Source organism: Chiloscyllium plagiosum, unplaced genomic scaffold (assembly GCF_037043375.1).
Source record: "Chiloscyllium plagiosum isolate Xiang-an unplaced genomic scaffold, Cpla_swu_hap1 HiC_scaffold_2, whole genome shotgun sequence".
Lineage (NCBI taxonomy): Eukaryota > Metazoa > Chordata > Chondrichthyes > Orectolobiformes > Hemiscylliidae > Chiloscyllium > Chiloscyllium plagiosum.
Genome location: NW_028270140.1, coordinates 106,319,597 through 106,340,234, shown reverse-complemented (window position 1 = coordinate 106,340,234; position 20,638 = coordinate 106,319,597). Strand labels below are relative to the sequence as shown.

The following is a 20,638-nucleotide window of genomic DNA, read 5'->3' as shown; positions in this document are numbered from 1 at the left end:
ATGAGGTGACCATGCCAAAGGTGTGATAATTCACTGTCTCCACCACCAATTTGAAGCCAGGGTGCTCCTAACCATGAACAAAATCCCCTCCTCAGTGACTCCCTTAGCATCTATGCTTTACTGTACAGTATATACCCTCCTTATAACTGCAGTTGCTCCCTTTCCCAATAATTACCATCCCCTTTCACTCCAGCCTGTATCCCCCAATATAAACAAATAGCCTCTTGAGTCTCCTTCCCATGGCCGTGGTTACCCTTGTTGTTGTCCAACCTCTCCCCTGGTTTCTGTGGACAGACCTGACCAAGCACTGTCGCCTGCCCCTTTGAACGACATGGCCAGACAACCCAGAATGAGAAGTGATGAGACCCCTGTCTAATACCTGTACATCTCCCTGACCACATCAGCCCTACACCCAACTCTGGTTACTATGGAGCCACAGGACTAACTGTGACCAACTCAGTGGATTCCCTGCCCGAAAACACCCTGACAAGACACTTGACAATGTTCAGACTCGAAACACCCTGACCAGACACTTGACAATGTTCAGACCCTTGGTCTGTTATCAGAGGCTGCCCTTGACTTACAATGCTGTGATGACTCATATCCTCTGCCCCCATCCCCACCTAACCATCTGACTTTCCAAAAAGAGTTAGATAGATTCTTGCTAAGCAAGGTGATGAAAAGTGGGCAGAAATGTGGAGTAATCAGATTGGCTAAGAGCAGGCTTGAGCGACTGAGTGGCCTACTTGTCATATTTTGAAAGCTCATATAAAATCAAGTTAACGTATGCTCAGCACAGTTCTTCAAGGAGGTACCTGGTATGGTGATGAGAATGATAGAAACGAAAGGTTCAACAGATACTGCACAGAAATTACTGGATAAGTATGAAATGGAGGGAAAGGTTAACAACTGAAGAGAAAGCTGGCTAGAAGTGTGGTAATTGAACAGAAGTTACAGACATTTCTGCATGTGGAAGAAAGTCACTGTACTTTACAATGTTTGATTCTGGGTCTGTTCCTGTTCACTATGCCCATCAATGGGGAAGGATGTAAGGAGAGAGGGAATGGTTTTCAAATTTGCAAATGTTTTTACCATTAGTGGTAGCATTGTAGATAAATGAAAGGACTAAAGAAATTTGCAAGCAGAGGGTGGAACTCTGTCAGTGAATGTGAATTAGCATCAAAAAACAGTCATATATTTTGAATGGGGATAATTAGGTGATTTAAAACAAAACTGTGGAATGTGGGTGTTGCTGGCTAGCATTTATTGCCTTTCCCTAGTTTCCCTTAAGAAGATGGTGATGAACTGCCATCTTGAACTACTGTAGTCCATGTCATAGTCATAGAGATGTACAGGATGGAAACAGACCCTTCGATCTAACTTGTCCATGCTGAGCAAATATCATAAATTAATCTAGTCCCATTTGCCAGCATTTGATATCCCTCTAAACCCTTCCTATTCATATACCCATCCAGATGCCTTCTGAATGTTGTGATTATACCAGCCTCCACCACCACCTCTGGCAGCTTATTCCACACACACACTACCCTGTGCGTGAAAATTTTGCTCCTTACATCTGTGGAGTTCCAAATTTTGACCCAGTGACACTGAAGGAATGGCAATATATTTCCAATTAGGATGGTGAGTGGCTTGGAGAGGAACTTGGTATCGGTGATGTTCCTGCGTATCTGCTGCCCTTGCCCTTCTAGATGGAAGTGGATGTGGGTTTGGAAGATGCCTTCTCAGGAGCATTGGTGAATTTCTGCATTGCATTCCCATCACCTCTGAACCTGGAAGATTCTGCTTGCAGATTCTAATCTTCCAGTATTATCGGTGTTTTTGCTGATATTTAAAATCCAGGATTGAGGACATTTAACAGTTTTATACCCTCAACTATTCTTGGAAACAAAGAATAATGTCAGAAAGAAATGGCATAAGAATATTGCAAGGTCGCAAGACAGGAACCAATGAAAATAATTTGAGCAGTTGAAGAAAGTTCTTCTGACACATGCTGGTAGAGCAGTGTAGGCAGGCAATATATAATCTTTGGTATGGATAGGACCATTGCAGTACTCTATAAAGAGAAAAGAATGTTGAATAGTGGAGCATTTGGCAACTTTCTGAGCTGGCTTCAAGCAGCTTGAGGGTTGTTTTTTGTAAATCCAGCACTGCGTTTGAGACTAGCAGTGAAGTAAGATGAGAGTTAGTGTTGTAACCTTTTGCTAAATTCAAAATTGGGAAGGCAGCTTGATTTAGTGCTGATTTTTGGCTCTCACAGACAGCACTACGACAATAATGGTGTGCTTTGAGACCAAAATTAAAACAAGGGACTCTATGCCATTTCCATTTACACTTGGGAAATTAGATCCCAGACTCCATTTAAATGAACACATATAAGGACCCTGATGCAATTTAAAACCACAGCCAAATAACACTCAGACTATCCATGCAGACATGTATAAACTTATTGGAGACCACTTCAGTTGTTGAAGATGGGTGCTCTTTTTCAAGAATTTGAAGAGGCCAGGAAAAGTATGCTTGCTGTTCCTGGGTCCCTAGAAACATCTGACAACCCAAACAGTTTAAAGATTTTTCAGATAGTGATGTAGAAGTTTGTGACGTTGTAAAATCTATTTCGACAAGACGTTGACATTTCTGGGGTATTGTTCATAAGTCTGTGACACTAAGATATATCTCAATAGTTTGGCTTGACACCAAGCAAAATTTAAAATTTTACAGCATATACTATACATTCCCACATAAGATGGTGGGTTAATGCAAAAAGCTTTACCAATTCTATGTAGTTTTTAGCATGTGATGGTGAAATTTAATTAGATAATGTTGATTTCTGTCAAATCTGCAGGATGAAACTGGTGCAGTTGTTGCTTATGAGGTGGCCCCTCCAAGAAATCTTCTCCAGTTAATAGTGATCAGAAGCTCTGGTACATTTGGAGAGATAAGTGTCGCTTGGGAAGCACAGCCTGGAAGTGCCAATTTCTCAGATTTCACACCATCTTATGGAAGCCTTACCTTCCCTGATGGAAGGGTAAGTTATTTTAATTTACATGGCTTACAAAGAAATCACATCACAGAAACAGGTTGTTTAGTCTAACCTATCCAATTTCATGTTTATCCTTCACACAAACAACCATCCTAACCCCATGTCCTGCTGGAATATGCCTTTATCTCTTCTTTCTTCATCCGTCTGTTTAACCTATTTTGCTGAAGCATTGTGATGAGAGTAGGATTCAGTTTTGCTGGGATCTGAAAATAGATAATAATGAGTTGGTACACCCAACTGATGTAAAACAGTTGTGGCATACAAAAGGTGGTTAATCCATGACGAGCTATTTTCTGACTATTGATATTGAATATTTTTCCTGTTGTAATCCTGCTTCAGGCACTATTTTTCAGGCTGCACTCTACAGCCTGTCAACACTGCAAGAAAACAATAACCTTCAGCCCTCTGTACTAAATCTCTTCAGACTTTATATTTATTTCCCTTCCCAATAGGTAGTATCCCATAGTATTTATGCAGCAGTATAATTGTTCTTCTTTTATTTCTTAACTATAACCAAATAGATTCTGTCCTTCATCTTTCAAAGACCTCCTCTCCTTCAAGCATTGTAATACTTTCCTGAATCAATACTGCCGTCTTCCTTTTTTCTTTCCTATCGTTCGTAGATAAAGAGAGTCACAGAAATGTACAGCACGGAAACAGACCCTTCAGACCAACTTGTCCATGCCGACCAGATATCCTAACCCAATCTAGTCCCATCTGCCAGCACCCGGCCCATATCCCTTCAAACCCATCCAGATGCCTTTTAAATGTTGCAATTGTACTACATTGTGGTGCCTCCACCACTTCTTCTGGCAGCTCATTCCATACACGTACCACCCTCTGCATGAAAAGGTTTCCTCTTAGCTCCCTTTTATATCTTTCCCCTCTTATCCTAAACCTATGCCCTCTAGTTTTGGACTCCCCCACCCCAGGGAAGAGACTTTGTCTATTTATCCTTTCCATGCCCCTCATGATTTTATAAACCTCCATAAGGTCACCCGTCAGCCTCTGACGCTCCAGGGAAAACAGTCCCAGCCTAGTCACCCTCTCCCTATAGCTCAATTCCTCCAACCCTGGCAACATCCTTGTAAATGTTTTCTGAACCCTGCTCCTTCATCAGGTGATTGTGGAGTACCACCTGATGAAGGACCACAACTACCTGATGAAGGAGTAGTGCACCGAAAGCTAGTGCTTCCAATTAAACCTGTTGGAAGATAGCCTGGTGTTGTATGATTTTTAGTTTTGTACACCCCAGTCCAACACTGGCATCTCTAAATCATTTTCTTAACGCTTTCAAGTTTCACAACATTCTTCCAACAGGAAGGAGACCAGAGTTGCATGCAATATTCCAAAAGTGGCCGAAACAATGGCCTGTACAACTGCAACATGACCTCCCAACTCCTGTACTCAATACTCTGACCAATAAAGGAAAGCATACCAAATGCCTTCTTCACTCTCCTATCTCCTGTGACTCCACTTTCAAGGAGCTATGAACCTGCACTCCAAGGTCTCTTTGTTCAGCAACACTCCCTAGGACCTTACCATTACGTGTATAAGTCCTGCTAAGATTTCCTTTCCCAAAATGCAACTCCTCACATTTATCTAAATTAAACTCTATCTGCCACTTCTCAGTCCATTGACCCACCTGATCAAGATCCCATTGTAATCTGAGGTAACCTTCTTTGCTGTCCACTAAACCTCCAATTTTGGTGTCATCTGCAAACTTATCAACTATACCTCTTATGCTCACATTCAAATCATTTATACAAATGACGAAAAGTAGTGGACCCAGCACCGATCCTTGTGGCACTCCACTGGTCACAGGCCTCCAGTCTGAAAAACAATCTTCCATCTTGTTAACCAGTTTCCCATGGGGAACCTTGTCAAACCATATGTCCAGTCCTCAGCCCTGTGTGTTTTTGAGCCAGGTCTCCTTCATCAGCATAAAATCATACTTGTCTCTACTATCTGTACCTGCGTTTTGCTTTATTCATTTGTGGGATGTCAGTGTTGCTGGCAGGCAAGCATTTATTATCCATCCTAAGCTGCCCTTGAGAAGGTGGTAGTGAGCTGCCTTCTTGAACCACTGGATCCCCCATGTGCTGCTCTGTGTTCCTATAAATAGATTGTAAATTGAATTTAGACCTTATTGCATTCCTCCTTAGCTTTATTCTAACTAATGAAATAGTATTTTCTTTGTTAGTGCTGTCTCTCCTAGTTCCTTGCTTCTACTGTCTAATGAAATCTCAAGGCTCTCATTCCTTGACAGGTTTCTTTAAACCTTCTGCAACAGAACTAACAAAACAGTTTATGATGTTATCCTTACATGTATTCTGACAAAAATGATTTTCTGGTCATAAGCTTTACTAACTTCAAATTCACAAAATGTAAACTCTGAGAATGTCGCATAATTTCATTATCCCATTTTTTTGTAGTCTTCTACTGTCCTAGAGATCATTATAGTGGATGATAACTTGACAGAATTTCTGGAGACGTTCACTGTTAGCCTGACCCAAGTGACAGGAGGTGCCAAAATGGGAGACGATATTATAGCTACCATCAACATTCCAAACAATGATTCACCTGTTGGTGTGTTTCAGTTTGGGGAACAATCTGTGAGTAACCTTTTCCCTTTTTCTCAATCTTTCTTATGTCTCAAATTCAGTAGTTGCAGGTTTTTAAAGAATCTGAGAAAGGATGGTCATCTCCAAAGTTAAGAAAAAAGTTTATTTGCTTGCACGTCAAATATCTCAATATCACAATTACATTGAGTTGGGATGGAAGGAAGGGAATGAAATTAATTCCGAATGATAGAACAAAATAAACTGAAGTCAGACCTTTTTACACACAATGTCCTAAAACTCTTTTCTTTCAAGTCAATGGGGTGACGTGATGGATCAGCGGTTAGCACTGCTGCCTCATAGTACCAGGGACCCAGGTTTAAATTCCAACCTTAAGGCGACTGTCTGTGTGGAGTTTGCACATTCTCCCCGTGTTTGTGTGGGTTTCCTCCCACAGTCCAAAAACATGCAGGTTAGGTGAATTGGCCGTGCTAAATTGCCTAATAGTGTTAGGTGCATCATTCAGAGGGAAAATGGGTCTGGGTGGGTTACCCTTCGGAGGGTCAGTGTGGACTGGTTGGGCCGAAGGGCCTGTTTTCATGCTATAGGGAATCTAGTCTCAATCCGACTGAGTTTAAAATAGGCTAATAATATGTTACAAAAACTGAAAAAAACCGTGGATGCTGTAAATAAAGAATAATATTTTTACATGTGCTTTGGATGAACGTGCAAAACAGCTTTTAAACAACATAGTCAAATATTGTGCATGATTTTAATAAAATCGAAATAACTACAAACTAATAAAATTTTAGCAAGTTTGGAAAGATTTCCTGAAGTAGTTATCTCATTAACAAAATAGCTTTTAAGAATGTTGCTGTAATCTGCTGTAATTTTTAAAAAATTGTTAATAAGAATGACTGGATTCTTTGATGGTTATTTTGATATCTGGCCATTTGAGTTGGGGTGATACTACTGTGGCTATTTTCTGGAGGCCCAGTGGGGTTAAGACTTACTTATCTTCCGGCTCCTCTGAGGGGAAACTCACCAAAAATCACATTCTGGGAGCTGCTGGTCACTATCACTGGTAACTGTGGCTAATGGCAGGACTGCATTATGATGGAGGTAGTGGATAAACAATGGAACAGAGATCAGCCCTGATCTTACTGAATGGCACAGAAGTCCTGAGGTGCTGAATGGTTGACTTCTTCTCTGAAATTGTATGTTTGCATGAGCTACAGGAACAATATCAGTAGCAGGTTCATTGAGACTTGGTGGATGCTGGTGCAGGGTTTGATTTGATGTTTGCAGGTGGGGATCTCACTCAAGCTGTCTTTATTCCCACTGCATGGGAGCTTCTCTTGGACAAGGAGAGAGCTGTCCCATCGCCAGATCCAAGGCACACCCTTGGCTATTTCTTCTGCTAGGCCTGGTGACATTAGAAAAGCACAGCAGTTCAGGCAGCATCCGAGGAGCAGGAAAATGGACGTTTCGGGCAAAGCCCTTCATCAGGAATACAGGCAGAGTGCCTGAAGGATGGAGAGGGATCCACCCTTCAGGCACTCTGCCTGAATTCCTGATGAAGGGCTTTTGCCCGAAACATCGACCTTCCTGCGCCTCGGATGCTGCCTGAACTGCTGTGCTTTTCCAGCACCTGTCTAATCCAGAATCTGGTTTCCAGTACCTGCAGTCATTGTTTTTACCTGGTGACATGAGAACCCAAAGGTAACAGGGTGAGGCCCTTAACTGGCCGCTTTGAAGCCTCAATTGGCCACGGGTCAGGAAATCTGTCCTCTAACCTTCCTGTCTTGAACTTCATTGGAGAAAGTTATTGCCACTCTGCACTTCTGACTACAGCCATCCTGCAAACCCACCTTCTAGTGTGGGGAGGGGGCATTAAGTTCCATCAATATAACCAGAATGCCCCAGTTTCACTGAATTGAATTGAATTTATTGTAACATGTACCGAGGCACAGTGAAAAGCTTTGTCTTGTAAACAGTACAGGCAGATCACAAAGTTAAATAGCATAAATAAGTAAATAATAGGTAAACAGCGCAAAAACAAAAACACAGGTACAGGTGAATATTAAGAGTTTGTGAGTCCATTCAGTATTCTAACAAAGTAGGGTAGAAACTGTTTCAAAACTGGCTGGTGCGTGTGTTCAGGCTTCAGTACCTTCTCCCTGATGGTAGAGGTTGTAGATAAGCATTGCCAGGGTGGGGTGGATCTTTGAGAATACTGGCGGCCTTTCCTTGACAGCAGGCCTGGTAGATGGATTCTATAGATGGGAGGTTGGCCTTTGTGATTGTCCGGGCCAAGTTCATCACTCTCTGTAACCATCTCCGATATTGGATGGTCCAGTTGCCCTACCAGGTAGTAATACATCCAGACAGAATGCTCTCAATGGTGTACCTATAAAAGTTGGCAAGTGTATTCGCCGTCATGCCAAATTTTCTCAGCTTCCTGAGGAAGAAGAGACGTTATTAGGCCTTTGTAACCAGTGCGTCCACATGAAGAATCCAAGAAAGCTTGTTGTGGATGACCACTCCCAGGAGCTTGACATTCTCCACTTGTTCCACCTCTGTGCTGTTAATGTGTAGGGGGTCTTGAGTAACATCGCACCGAAAGTCAGTAATGAGTTCCTTAGTTTTGCCGGCATTGAGAGCTAGGTTGTTCTAAATGCATCATTTTTCCAGGTCTTCCACTCCCGTCTGTAGCCTATTTTGTTGCCATCTGAGATTCGACTGACTATGGTGGTGTCATCAGTGAACATGTAAATGGCATTAGTCTGGTATTTGGCAATGCAGTCCTGAGTATGCAATGAGTACAGTAGGGGCTGAGTATGCACGCCTTGGGGGCTCTAGCGTTGACTGTTAGTGAGGATGACTGATTGTGGCCTGTGGGTCAGGAAACTGAGGATATAGTTGCAGAGAGTAGGGCTTCGTCTGAGATCACTAAGTTTAATAATCAGTCTCGAGGGGATAATAGTGTTGAAGGCTGAACTGTAGTCAATGAGTAGGGTTCTTGTGTAGCTGTTCTTGGTGTCAAAATGTTCTCGGGAGGAGTGAAGAGCAAGTGATATGGCATCTGACATGGATCTGTTGGTCCGATAGGCAAATTGAAGTGGGTTTAGAGCACTGGGAAGGCTGGCGTTGATTAATGCCATGATCAGCCTTTCAAAGCCACTTCATGACCACCGAAGTTAGGGCCGCTGGGCGGTAGTCATTGAGACATGCCGCATGAGAATTCTTAGGCGCAGGGATAATGTTGGCCCTCTTGAAACAGGCAAGGACAGTGGGCTGCTGCAGGGAGAGATTGAAGATGTCTGAGAAGACCTCTGCCAGTTGATCTGCTCATGCTCTGAGTGCACGGCCTGGTACTCCATCTGGTCCCATCGCTTTCCCTGGATTCACACAAATGAAAACTGATCTGACCTCTGATGCTGTGACTGTTGGCATAGGTTCGTCAGGACTTGTCGGAATTGGTGTTACCTCTCTGCCGAAATTCTGCTCAAAGCGAGCATAGAAGGCAGTGGGATGATCTGGGAGGGATGTGTCATCAACTACTATCTTGAACTGTCTCTTTTTAAAACCTGTGATGTCACTACTCAATAGATAGCCTCCCTCATGGTGATAATTGTGGGAACTACTTTGTTTGAAATTGCCTTTCATCACCGTAGAATAGAATTGAATCTTTCATAAAGTAAAATCTCTTCCTTTCCAGTGTTATTTCAATGGAGAAAAGCTACAGAAAGTTGCACCACAAACAGTCTTGGCAAAATTTGTGCATCAAACACAGAAAATTAACACACAAGTGTAGCAGGTAATCAGGAAGGCAAATGGAATGTTGACCCTTATTTCAACTGGTTTGGAGTATAACAGGGAAGTCTTATTGCAATTGGATAAGATGCTGATGAGATCACATCTGGAGTTCCATGAGCAGTTTTGTTTGCTTTATTTAAGGAAAGATATTATTTTGTTGGAGGTAGTTCAGATAATGTTCATTAGGATGATCCCTGTTATGGGGGCGCTGTCTTATGAACAAAGGTTAAACATTTTGGGACTTTATCCACTGAAGTTTAGAAGAATGAGTGGTGATCTCACTGGAACATGTGGGATTTTTAAGGGGCATGACAGAGTAAATGCCGAAAGTATGTGTTCCCCTCATGGGAGAGTGTAGGACCAGAGTGCATAGTCTCAGAATAAAAGGGTGCCAGTTTAAGACTGAGGTGAGGAAGAATTCTGACTCTGTGTTGAAAGTTTTTGGAACTCAGTGTCACAGAAAGCTGTTGAGCATAGTCATTGTGAGTATTTAAGATTGAAATAGATTTTAATCAGTAGGGAATCAAAGGTTATGGGAGAAAGGCAGGAAGGTTGGATCAGCCATGATCCTACTGTACGGTGGAACAGGCACAGTGGGCTGAACAGGTAACTCCTGTTGCTTTTTCTTACGGTCTTCTGTAAAGACAAGGGTCATTAGTAATTTAAATAATCTAAAATTTCAAGTTTGTTTCATTGAATATTAAGCTCTACCATATCACTTTCCTATGTTGATGTTGGCAGCAAATCAGGTATCTTGCTTCTCAATGTGAAGAAAACTCTGGTGCACAAACAGTAGTGATTAATGAAGTTCTAGGAGTTCAAAAGCCCAAGTTGAGAAAGAGGAGATTCCTAACAGTTGCTGGCAGTTTAATAGTACAGAAAGTATGGGAAAGAAAAACATAGAGGTACAGCCTGGGAATATCGTTCAGGCATTGAAGCATATCATCAAAGGAAATAAGGCTTTAGATTGCACATAACCATATCTTGCATGCAACTGTTTGATGTCAACCGTATATTTGCAGTGTCAGCATTTCATTTCTAAACTTTGTCTTTTATATACATCTGGAAAATATAAAACTTAACTGCTGCAATATTTATTTTTTATGAGTATCAGTATAAACCTTCTTTCTCTGACTGCATTGACCTTTCCTGTTATTTACGTTGCTTATGATCAACATCAGAAAATAGATACAATAATTGCTTGTATTTGTGCAGATCGTCTAGCTCATTCCTATTTGATATTGGAGTCTCATGAAAGTAAAAAATTACTTCTCAAGTCATTCCAGCGATTTTGACTCCAACATTGTCCCCAAAATTTAATTCCACATTTTGGCCTCTCTGTATTGTGAAAGAATATATAATTCTTATTCTTCTCCTTTGACCTATCCCATTTTATTTGAAATGACCATGATGCAGATTAATTTTCCTTCTCTACTCCATTCTGTCAGTGACCCATTCCTCCTCCAATCTTGCACTTAAATTTCTCACCATTTTATCCTTGTGTCTGTCCTTGGGACTTGCTCTGTTTCTTCTTGGCAGTAGCATCTCATCACTTGCCTCACTATGTTTCCTCTCTGCAGCAGATAACCATATGATTTGACCTTCTCAGTCATTTTCTCCAAAGGTCCCACAGTCTTTACCAACTCCCGATTTACTGATTCTAGATTTTGTTCTTTCTGTTGCTTCCTTTTAAGATTGAAATTCTCAAATCTGTCCTAGTCATGGTCTTGTTTTATAATTTAGTCCTGTAGGATGTGTCTTCAGTTCATTCATGTTCTCTGCAATATTTCCAGGGATTGCCTTGAATTCTTCTTATCCCTGACGACCAAAGATGGGTAAGGCACTCCAGATGTTGTCTGGCAACAGCCTTGTATGATTGCTCCCATCTTACACTATGGGGTTCAACATTGCTGTTTTGCAATTATTGGTCATGTTATTCACCCAATCTGCTGAAAACCTCTTATCTTCCCCCTTTGTTACTTCTGCACAGTCAGGGGCTACTTGCATGGAATGTCTGAATCATAGATGAATATAAATATTTACAAATTGTGCAGTTTGATATAAAGGTGTTTCAGTGATGGAAACATTAGCTGTGGTTATTGTACAATGAAGCATTCCTGTGTTCTGTTAGGTTCGTGTTGGGGAGCCACAGACTGCTGATGATCCTGCTGGACTGGTGTCCTTCACAGTTGGTCGTGATGGCGGTCATGGTCCAGTCCAGATTGTTTGGCAGGTGGATGACTCTGCAGTCGATGACCTCGGTCCCCTTGCTGGAACATTATCATTCAATCAGGTACTGTATAAAGGACATGCACAATAATAGATACCAACTAACAGAATCCACTATCAGGACTTGACCAAACTGTAAGGAAACTCAACATTACCTTTTAATAGACTTCACTTAGCCAATTTGTGCAGCACTTTATATACTAAAATTTAACATTAATTATATTTAATTCAACCAGGCTAAGAAAGAAAATTACAACTCTTTTTTAACTTTAATAACCAAAACAATTATGGGAAGGTGAATGAAAGAATGGGGAATGACTATGGATCATCAGACTACACTGAGATTGTGAATGCAGGACAACAACTCCTTATCCTCTTGGCTCCATGGTAAAATAAGTTTAAAAAGAAGAATCTACAATTCTCTTCTTTCGGTGACTTCCATTAATTCTTTACGGGTCTACTGGTTAGACCTCAAAAGAAGCTGGAAAAATGGAATTGCCTGAGCTGTAACCAATTTAGCAGCTATTAAACAGATTTGAAGCCAAGACATGTACTTAATATGGAAAGTGTGTGTTGGTCTTCTGGAGAGCGAGACAATATGGAGTTAATAGTAGATAAAAAGGTAATGCCAGATAAAATGAACAAATACTTTGCTTCTGACTTCACTATAGAAAACACAAAAAATGTTGCAGGAGCAACTGTACACTTGGAGGTGGAAGGAGAGAACTGAGTAGCAAAGTTGGAATCAACAGGGAATTGGTATAAAAACCAATGGAACTGTGGACTGACAGGTTTCCAGCCCCAGATGAATTTCATCCTAAGCTCTCAAAAGGTTGATGTCTTGGTGTTAATTTTGCAAACTTTTCTTGACTCTGAAATGGTTTCATACCATTGAAAAGTCCAAAACTGAATTCCTCTGTTCAAGAAAGAAGGGAGGCAGAAAGAGGAACTTATGGGCTAGTTAATTTCACAGAATCATAAAATCTTATGATATTATAAGGAGGCCGTTTAGCCCATTTTGTCTGCACTGGGTCTCTGAGTTGTTTAACTTAGTGCAATCTTCTCCCTTTAATCCTGCACATTTTTTCTATGTAAATAATCATCCAATACCCTTTTGAATTCCTCAACTGAACTTGCCTCCACCATATTTTCAGGCAATGCATTCCATTCCCTCACTATTTCTCACCCTACATTTGCTTCTTTTGCAAAACCTTTTAAAACTGTGCCTTTCAGTCCGCATTCTGTTTATGTGTCGGGGCACTTTCTCCCCTCTGTCTGGATCAGGTTAGAATCAATCATTAAAACAATTACAACAGCATATTTAGAAAAATCCAACATAAATGGGATGAGGCAGCATGGTCTGGAGAAAGGGAAACCATTGTAATCAATTTATTATAGTTGTTTCAAGCTGTATTAGGGAGGGGCATCTAGATGTACAATACTTACATTTCCAGAAAGCTCTGGATAAAGTGTCACATCAAAGATTATTGCGGAATCTAAGAACTTATGTTGTATGTGTAACTTATTGACATGATGGCTGGCAGAAAACAGAACAAATGAATCATTGGGTCTTTGTCCGATTAGCAGGATATGATAAGTAAAGTGCAGGGGTCTGAGCTGGGGCCTCAGCATTTTACAATTTACATTGATGACTTGGAAGATGAGAGTGAAGGCTTGATAGCTAAAATCACAGGTGGCACCAAAGTAAGTAGAAACCTATATTATGAAGTAAACATAAGGAAGTTACAGATGGATATCAATGGATTGAGTGAATGAGCAAAATACTGTCAGTTTACCCCTCCTCAGTCCACTCCCCTCCTGTCTTTTTACAAGCTGCCTTAATCTTACATTTTCTATTTGAATCTTTTACTGTGTTCAGGCTTAATAACATCCCTCACTCATATTTAGCTTATCTATCTGATCTATTGCCTTTTGCTTAACTAAATCTAACTGATACCTTTGCCCCTGTAGAGATCCAAATATATTGTTTGAATAACAAGTTGAGTAGAAATGTTATGACATTCATGCCCTATTTTTTGTTTATATTCTCCCTGTCCCAGTAATGAGTCAGTAATTAATACCTCGTTTTTATTATTGACCTCCTCGGTCTGTCTACAGAGTTTCTTGTTTATTTCCCTTCTGTAGCTGGGACATCTATTGTGCAAGTCCCACCTTCAGAATCTTCCATTTAAAAATCTCTTCTATATCTCTGATCTATTATCAAATTGTTTCTGTAGCTTTTCTGCCAAAGTTTGGAAAATGAAGAAGAGAAGCTATATGAAAATGTACTGCCATCATAGATTGCTGGATACTTGGCTTCTTGGAAAAGAAGCAAGAGAACATGGTTGTAGTACATGTTTATCTACTGACAGTACGTTTTGGGCAATACTCTTTAGATGTCTGTGGGCATAACCATTGGTTGTCGACAATAGTGAAATAGGTCACCTGTTGGCAAGCCTTTGCAAGGCTGCCATTTACAGTGGAGATATCTGATCTGATTAATCTTCTTTCATTCCTAGTGAAGTGCGCTGTCGAAGGCTTCCCAAATTGTGAGAAGTCTCAAGACAAGAATTTGGGATCATGAGCTTCAAAGCAACAGTGGTTACCATAGAACTTGGACTGTTTTCTGATTGCTGTGACGTCTTTTTAAATCCTTGAGTTTTCTCCTCTTTGTGGGCATGGCCTGATAGACTGCTTTCTGAGGCCCAGCTGCAGTTGGTGAAAAGGATCAACCTGTGGAAAGTTAGATGGTTATTTGGTTTTGAAGAAACACTGGCCTATCTTCAACTCCCCCAGTGCTCAAACGCCTGTTCACTCCCCTTTCCCTTCTCAATAACTGAAGCCTTTCCATCATCCACTTCTGGTTCCTTGTCTCTGCACAACAGCACTCATCTGGCCCAAATAGGGCCACATGAAATCCAGGACCTTAAAATAGACTCTCAAGTTGGAAAGCACTTGTATAGTCCTTGCTTGGAGTTTTACTAGGGAGGTACAGCTGAACTCTGTAGTTATAAGAACAATGTCTTTTAATTTTGTGCTTTTGAGTGCTGAAATGAGAGAGAACTGTTTCAAAACTAATATTTGAAAGGGTGGCTATAAGTTTAAAAAACACAAGTAATCTGTCACCCATGGCAAGCCTCAACAACTGATTGAACAAACAGAAATTGAAGTTTGAGTTGCAGACAAGTTCGAGCCAAGGGTTATATGAATGCTACTTTCACTGACAATAAGAAGTTTGTTGGTGTCTATGGACTAGTGACCAATCATTCACGAGTGAGACCTTTTTGCCTACAATGACTGTGATCGGTTCTCAGATAATTGAACTGCTTAGAGCTGGGAGTACCTTACAGACTGAGAGAGAGGCGTTCATTTCTCCCCCAGCCTGGGAGTAGTCTCTCTTTTCTCTGCAGTCAAAACTCTCCATAAACGTGGAGAAAACCAGTTTATTTTCCCTCCAACAGTTGCTGTAAGCTGTGACTTGTCACTGATAAGCCAGAGACGTATAAGTGTACCCGCTATCCTGTGGCTTTCACCACAAATGGAAAAAGCCAGAGAAAGGCAAGTGAAGAAACAGGCTGGCTATGACAAAAATCATAAAGATCATCTCAACAACAGTACCTGGGACTGGTACTACTGAACTGTGTCTTTCTCGTTCTTCCCCTCAGTCCATCATTTATTTTACCGTATTTATCTGTGTGTAAGGGAAAGTTTATAAGAGGATTAGAGTTTTAATTAGTATTACAGACATTTTTAATAGCCTGTTCAGGAACATTCTGATGTACCTCTGGAACAGGTGGGACTTAAACCCAGATCCTCTGGCCCTGAGGTAAGGACACTATCGCTGTACTACAAAAACCATCATGGGTAGTTTCATATGCTGATGATTTATAACTCTTTATCTGCAGCCGGAGTCTAATTACTTATAATAAATAGTCATTGTTGTTCAGTGCAGAAACCTAGTCCATGGTTTCTATTAATCTAGGTGTGAAAGTCAAGTGAATCATGGAAACTTGTGTACTTTGAAAAATCTTAAACACTTTTTGCCGACCCTAGGTAGCATTGCTCGGTTTCCAGAGTGCAACCCCAGTAACACATTTAATGTACACCATTACATATTTCACCAAGTTCAAACTAGGAACATAGAAAATTTTAACTCTGTGTGAATAGAACTGTTGTCCTGCTCCAAAGATTACTAATTTGTTGCACTTTTCTTGTATTAGACTGAGACCAAAAAAACACTTAATTTACGCATTTATCCAGATACTCTTCTGGAGGGAGAAGAGCGGTATGTGATTCGGCTCGTATCTGCCACTAATGGTGCAGAAATATCCCCTATGTTTGGTAAGTCTGTTTCTTATGGCAATGTAATAGTTTTAACAAAAATTCAAAGACAAAATAGAAAATCAAAAGTAATGAACTGGAAATGATAGGGAATCAACTCCCTCTCTCTGTCTCAGTCTCACTGTCTGTCTGTCTTTCTCTCTCTCTCTGTGTGTCTCTGTTTGCCAGTCTGTATCTCTGTCTCTGTCTCTCTCTATCTCTCTTTCTTTCTCTCTGTCTCCCCCCCCCCCCCCCTCCCTCTATCCCCCTTCCCCACCCTCAAACCCCTGAGCCTCCTCAAGCTGCCAGATGATTTCATAGGCTGGCAGCTCCTGCAGTCCCTGTTGCACCAGTCTTCTGTGTTGGCTGATGTCAGGACAACAGGCAGGCCTATGAAGACACAATGTGCACTCAAGGAAGGCAAATCCAGGCACTTTGGAAAAGGAATGGATTTCAGTTCCATGGGTAAGGGGACAAGATGGGTGACCAAAATGGGTTTGATTCTATGAGACGGTATGAAGGAAGGGTACCCCTGATTGGCAAGCTGTATATTAGGTGCTCCCTTGCAAAATGCATCCAGCAAGGTCATGTGATATCCAATGGCTTCTTATGGGCTTTAAATTTCTAAAACAAAATTTCCTCTGTTATTCATTTGACGAGATAGAAAGACTGTTTCTCCCACAGAAAGTGCCACCATCATCATTTTGGGTGACAGTGCATCATCTGGGATGATTGCCATAGCTGAATCAACCAAGCAGATCCTAATTGGAGAGCCAGTGGGCAGCTACAACGGGACTGGGTTTATAACGTAAGTGTCATTTATTTATAAAATCATTGTTGCAAAGACCATTAAGATTAACAGGTAAATTAATTCATCCTTATTTTTATGAAGTCAAGGTTGAATGTCCTTAAGATGGCTGTTAAGTATCTTTTTGACAGTCTTCAATTGCAGTTCCTGAAGGTGCTGAAAAAGCACAGCCAGTCAGGTAGCATCCAAGGAGCAGGAGAATTTACTGTCCTGCTCCTCGGACACGGCCTGACCGGCTGTGCTTTTCGGCTGTGATCTCCAGCACCTGCAATCCTCACTTTCCTCCAGTTCCTGAAGGGGCAGATTACAGTGTTTTTTTGATGATGGGTCTGTCTTACTGGAGCTATCTGATGTAATTGGGGCAGCTATTCACAGGTGTATATCCCCACATCTTCAAGTTATTCCTCCTTGGCAAAAAATGCATTGAAACAAATTTAGATTTTATTGTGCAAATAGAAGTGATCGCAGCACGAACACTTACTTGTTCCAAAACAATCTTCCTTTGCTAAGAGGAGGAATACTGAAGGAAAACATAATACCATACACATGCCCATCTACCATTTTCGCAATACAAATACGAAGATTTACTGGTTTAAAGGGACAACATCATCTTTCTATTTTCTTCATAATACTTCTATTACCAGATTCAAACAAAGTGATTTTGTGTCATATAATATTTAATACCTTTTATTCCCTCCTACAGATTAGTACGTGGTCCAGCAATTTTTGGTGAAGTTATAGTTAACTGGATTATAATTCCAGGAAATCTGAATGAATTTGTTGAAACAAGTGGAACCCTTTTAATGCGTGACAAGCAGTCGTCGGCCACCATTTTGATTCAGGTGAGAGGATTTGAATACATTTTGGAATAATTCACATCAAGACGTTTCAATTGTTAGTTGCTCAGGAATAAGCTGTGTGTTGCTGGTCTGTCAGTAAAACTGCCACAGTTGTCCTCAGCACTCTTTATTAAAGCATGTTTGGGATGGGGCTCAGGAATGATCAGGATTGCAACTTCTGTTCATTATCACAAGAACACGAGGTACTTTGGTACACGAGGTACTAGGTAAAATAATTATTGTTACCTCTTGATCAGATGGGTCAAGAGGCTGAGAAGTGGCAGATGGAGCTTAATTTAGATAAATGTGAAGTGCTGCATTTTGGGAAAGCAAATCTTAGCAGGACTTATACACTTAATGGTAAGGTCCTAGGGAGTGCTGCTGAACAGAGACTTGGAGTGCAGATTCATAGCTCCTTGAAGTGGAGTCGCAGGTAGATAGGAGAGTGAAGAAGGTGTTAGGTATGCTTTCCTATATTGGTCAGAGTATCGAGTAAAGGCATTGGGAGGTCATGTTGAGGCTGTACAGAACATTTGTTAGGCCACTATTGGAATATTGCATGCAATTCTAGTCTCCTTCTTATCAGAAAGATGTTGTGAAACTTGAAAGTGTTCAGAAAAGATTTACAAGGATGTTGCCAGGGTTGGAGGAATTGAGCTATCGGGAGAGTTTGAATAGGCTGGGACTGTTTTCCTTGGAGCATCGGAGGTTGAGGGGTAACCTTATAGGGGTTTATAAAATCATGAGGGGCATGGATATGATAAATAGAGAAGGTCTTTTCCTTGGGGTGGGGGAGTACATAACTAGAGCGCATAGGTATAGGGTGAGAGGGGAAAGATATAAAAGAGGCCTAAGGGGCAAATTTTTCACACAGAGGGCAGTACGTGTATGGCCAGAGGAAGTGGTGGAGGCTGGTACAATTGGAACATTTAAAAGGCATCTGAGTGGGTATATGAATAGGAAGGGTTTGGAGGGATATGGGCCGGGTGCTGGCAGGTGGGACTAGATTGGGTTGGGTTATCTGGTCGGCGTGGACGAGTTGGACCGAAGGGTCTATTTCTGTGCTGTACATCCCTATGACTCTAAAGCTTAATATCACAAGTTATTAGCCTGTCAAATACAATATATTTTATTAATGTAGGTTCACTAATGTTCTTTAGGGAAGGAAACTGCCACCTTTATTCGGTCTTGTCTACATGTAGACCCACAGCAATGTAGTTGACTCTTAAACTGCTGCCTAGGCAATTAGGGATGGGCAATAAGTACTGGCCCAGCCAGCAACGCCCTCATCCTATGAATGAATAAAAAGACATATCCGGATACAGATATTTTTGTTTTATATGTATAAAATGCTGGATGCAGTCAGCGCATCATTCACTGTTCTAAATGGTGGAATGCATCAATGCTTCAGAACTAGTTAATACTGAAGCTTAAAATAACAAGAACTATATTAGAGGAACGGACAGGTTTAAATAAACAAGTGAAAATATCAAATGCCCTGTAAAATGTTTAAGTGGAAAATTAAAACTATATATTAGCTGGAACAATATTAACATAAATATAAATCAATAGCAAGCGTGATCAGAGAAATTGAAGACATTTATGAGACACAGAAGAAAGTGCGCATACATATATTCAAGAATAAATTACAAATGAACCTTTAATGGCTTGAAGTAATATTAGCATAAAGCAAAACTAGGTACAATGTGGGAAATCACAAAAACTTAAAAGTTGGGGTGGCAATTGGGAGAAGACAGGGTTGAGGTCGGGCGAGGGGGTGGAGTTGGGGTTGGGGGGTTGGGGTTACAGGGTGGGGGCGGGTATGGGGTGGTGTTGGACGGGGTTGGAGGGCAGGCAGGGGCAGGGTGGGAGCGGATGAGGTTGGGGCGGGCAGGCAGTGGGGGTGGGTGAGGATGCGGGGTCTTGCACACGGTGTGCTGCTGCCTAGTCTCCTGAACAGGGAGCAGATTTCACGAAAACTCCGAGCCCCAGAGGAAATCAATTAACTGAATAATCAATTGTCTGAACGAAATAGTGCTCACTCATCTTGTTCCTCTGTACATAGATCCCTCAAAGTTGCCACCCAGGTTGTTAGGGTAGTTAAGAAGGCATACGGTGTGTTGGCTCTTATCGGTAGAGGGATCAAGTTTCAGAACCATGAGGTCATGCTGCAGCTGTACAAATCTCTGGTGTAGCCGCACTTGGAGTATTGCATACAGTTCTGGTCACCGCATTATAGGAAGGATGTGGAAGCTTTGGAAAGGGTTCAGAGGAGATTTACTAGGATGTTGCCTGGTATGGAGGGAAGGTCTTGCGAGGAAAGGTTGAGGGACTTGAGGCTGTTTTCATTAGACAGAAGAAGATTGAGAGGTAACTTAATTGAGACATAGAGGATAATCAGAGGGTTATATCGGGTGGACAGTGAGATGGTGATGGCTAGCACAAGGGAACATAGCTTTAAATTGAGGGGTGATAGATATAGGATAGATGTCAGAGGTAGTTTCTTTACTCAGAGAGTAGTAGGGGCGTGGAACACACTGCCTGCAACAGTTGTAGACTTGCCAGCTTTACGGGCATTTAAACGATCATTGGACAGACATTTGGATGAGAATGAAATACTGTAGGTTAGATGGGCTTCAGATTTGTTTCACAGGGTGATGCAACATCAAGGGCCAAAGAGCTTGTACTTCGCTGTAATGTTCTATGTTCTATGTGTTGTGGCATCGAGAGCTGTCCACAATACTCCAGCTAAGTGTCTTGTGTAAATTCAGCACAACTTCCTTGCTGTTATACTCTCTGCCCATATTAATTAAAGCCCCTGAATGCTGTTAACTGCTTTCTCCATCTTTACTTCTACCTTCAATTTTTTTATACACTATACTGTCAAGTCCCTCTGCTCCTGCATTCCCTTAGTACTGTAGTTCTATTTTATCTTGTCCATTCACATTCTACATTCCAAAGTGAATTCATTCCTTTTGAAATCCCTCTTAGTTTGAGATAT

The 20,638-nt window shown here is 41.3% G+C and overlaps 1 protein-coding gene across 2 annotated transcripts in view; it reads left to right on the top strand.

Annotated features, from left to right (window-relative positions):
* adgrv1 (adhesion G protein-coupled receptor V1) overlaps nucleotides 1-20,638 on the top strand; it is a 571,861-nt gene that overhangs the window by 238,367 nt on the left and 312,856 nt on the right. For both annotated transcript variants that reach the window (XM_043709113.2, XM_043709105.2), the window contains 6 exons: nucleotides 2,864-3,046; nucleotides 5,497-5,676; nucleotides 11,573-11,734; nucleotides 15,891-16,011; nucleotides 16,675-16,798; nucleotides 17,502-17,640. In XM_043709113.2, the coding sequence (XP_043565048.2) occupies nucleotides 2,864-3,046; nucleotides 5,497-5,676; nucleotides 11,573-11,734; nucleotides 15,891-16,011; nucleotides 16,675-16,798; nucleotides 17,502-17,640 (909 nt within the window). The remainder of the gene's footprint in view (nucleotides 1-2,863; nucleotides 3,047-5,496; nucleotides 5,677-11,572; nucleotides 11,735-15,890; nucleotides 16,012-16,674; nucleotides 16,799-17,501; nucleotides 17,641-20,638) is intronic.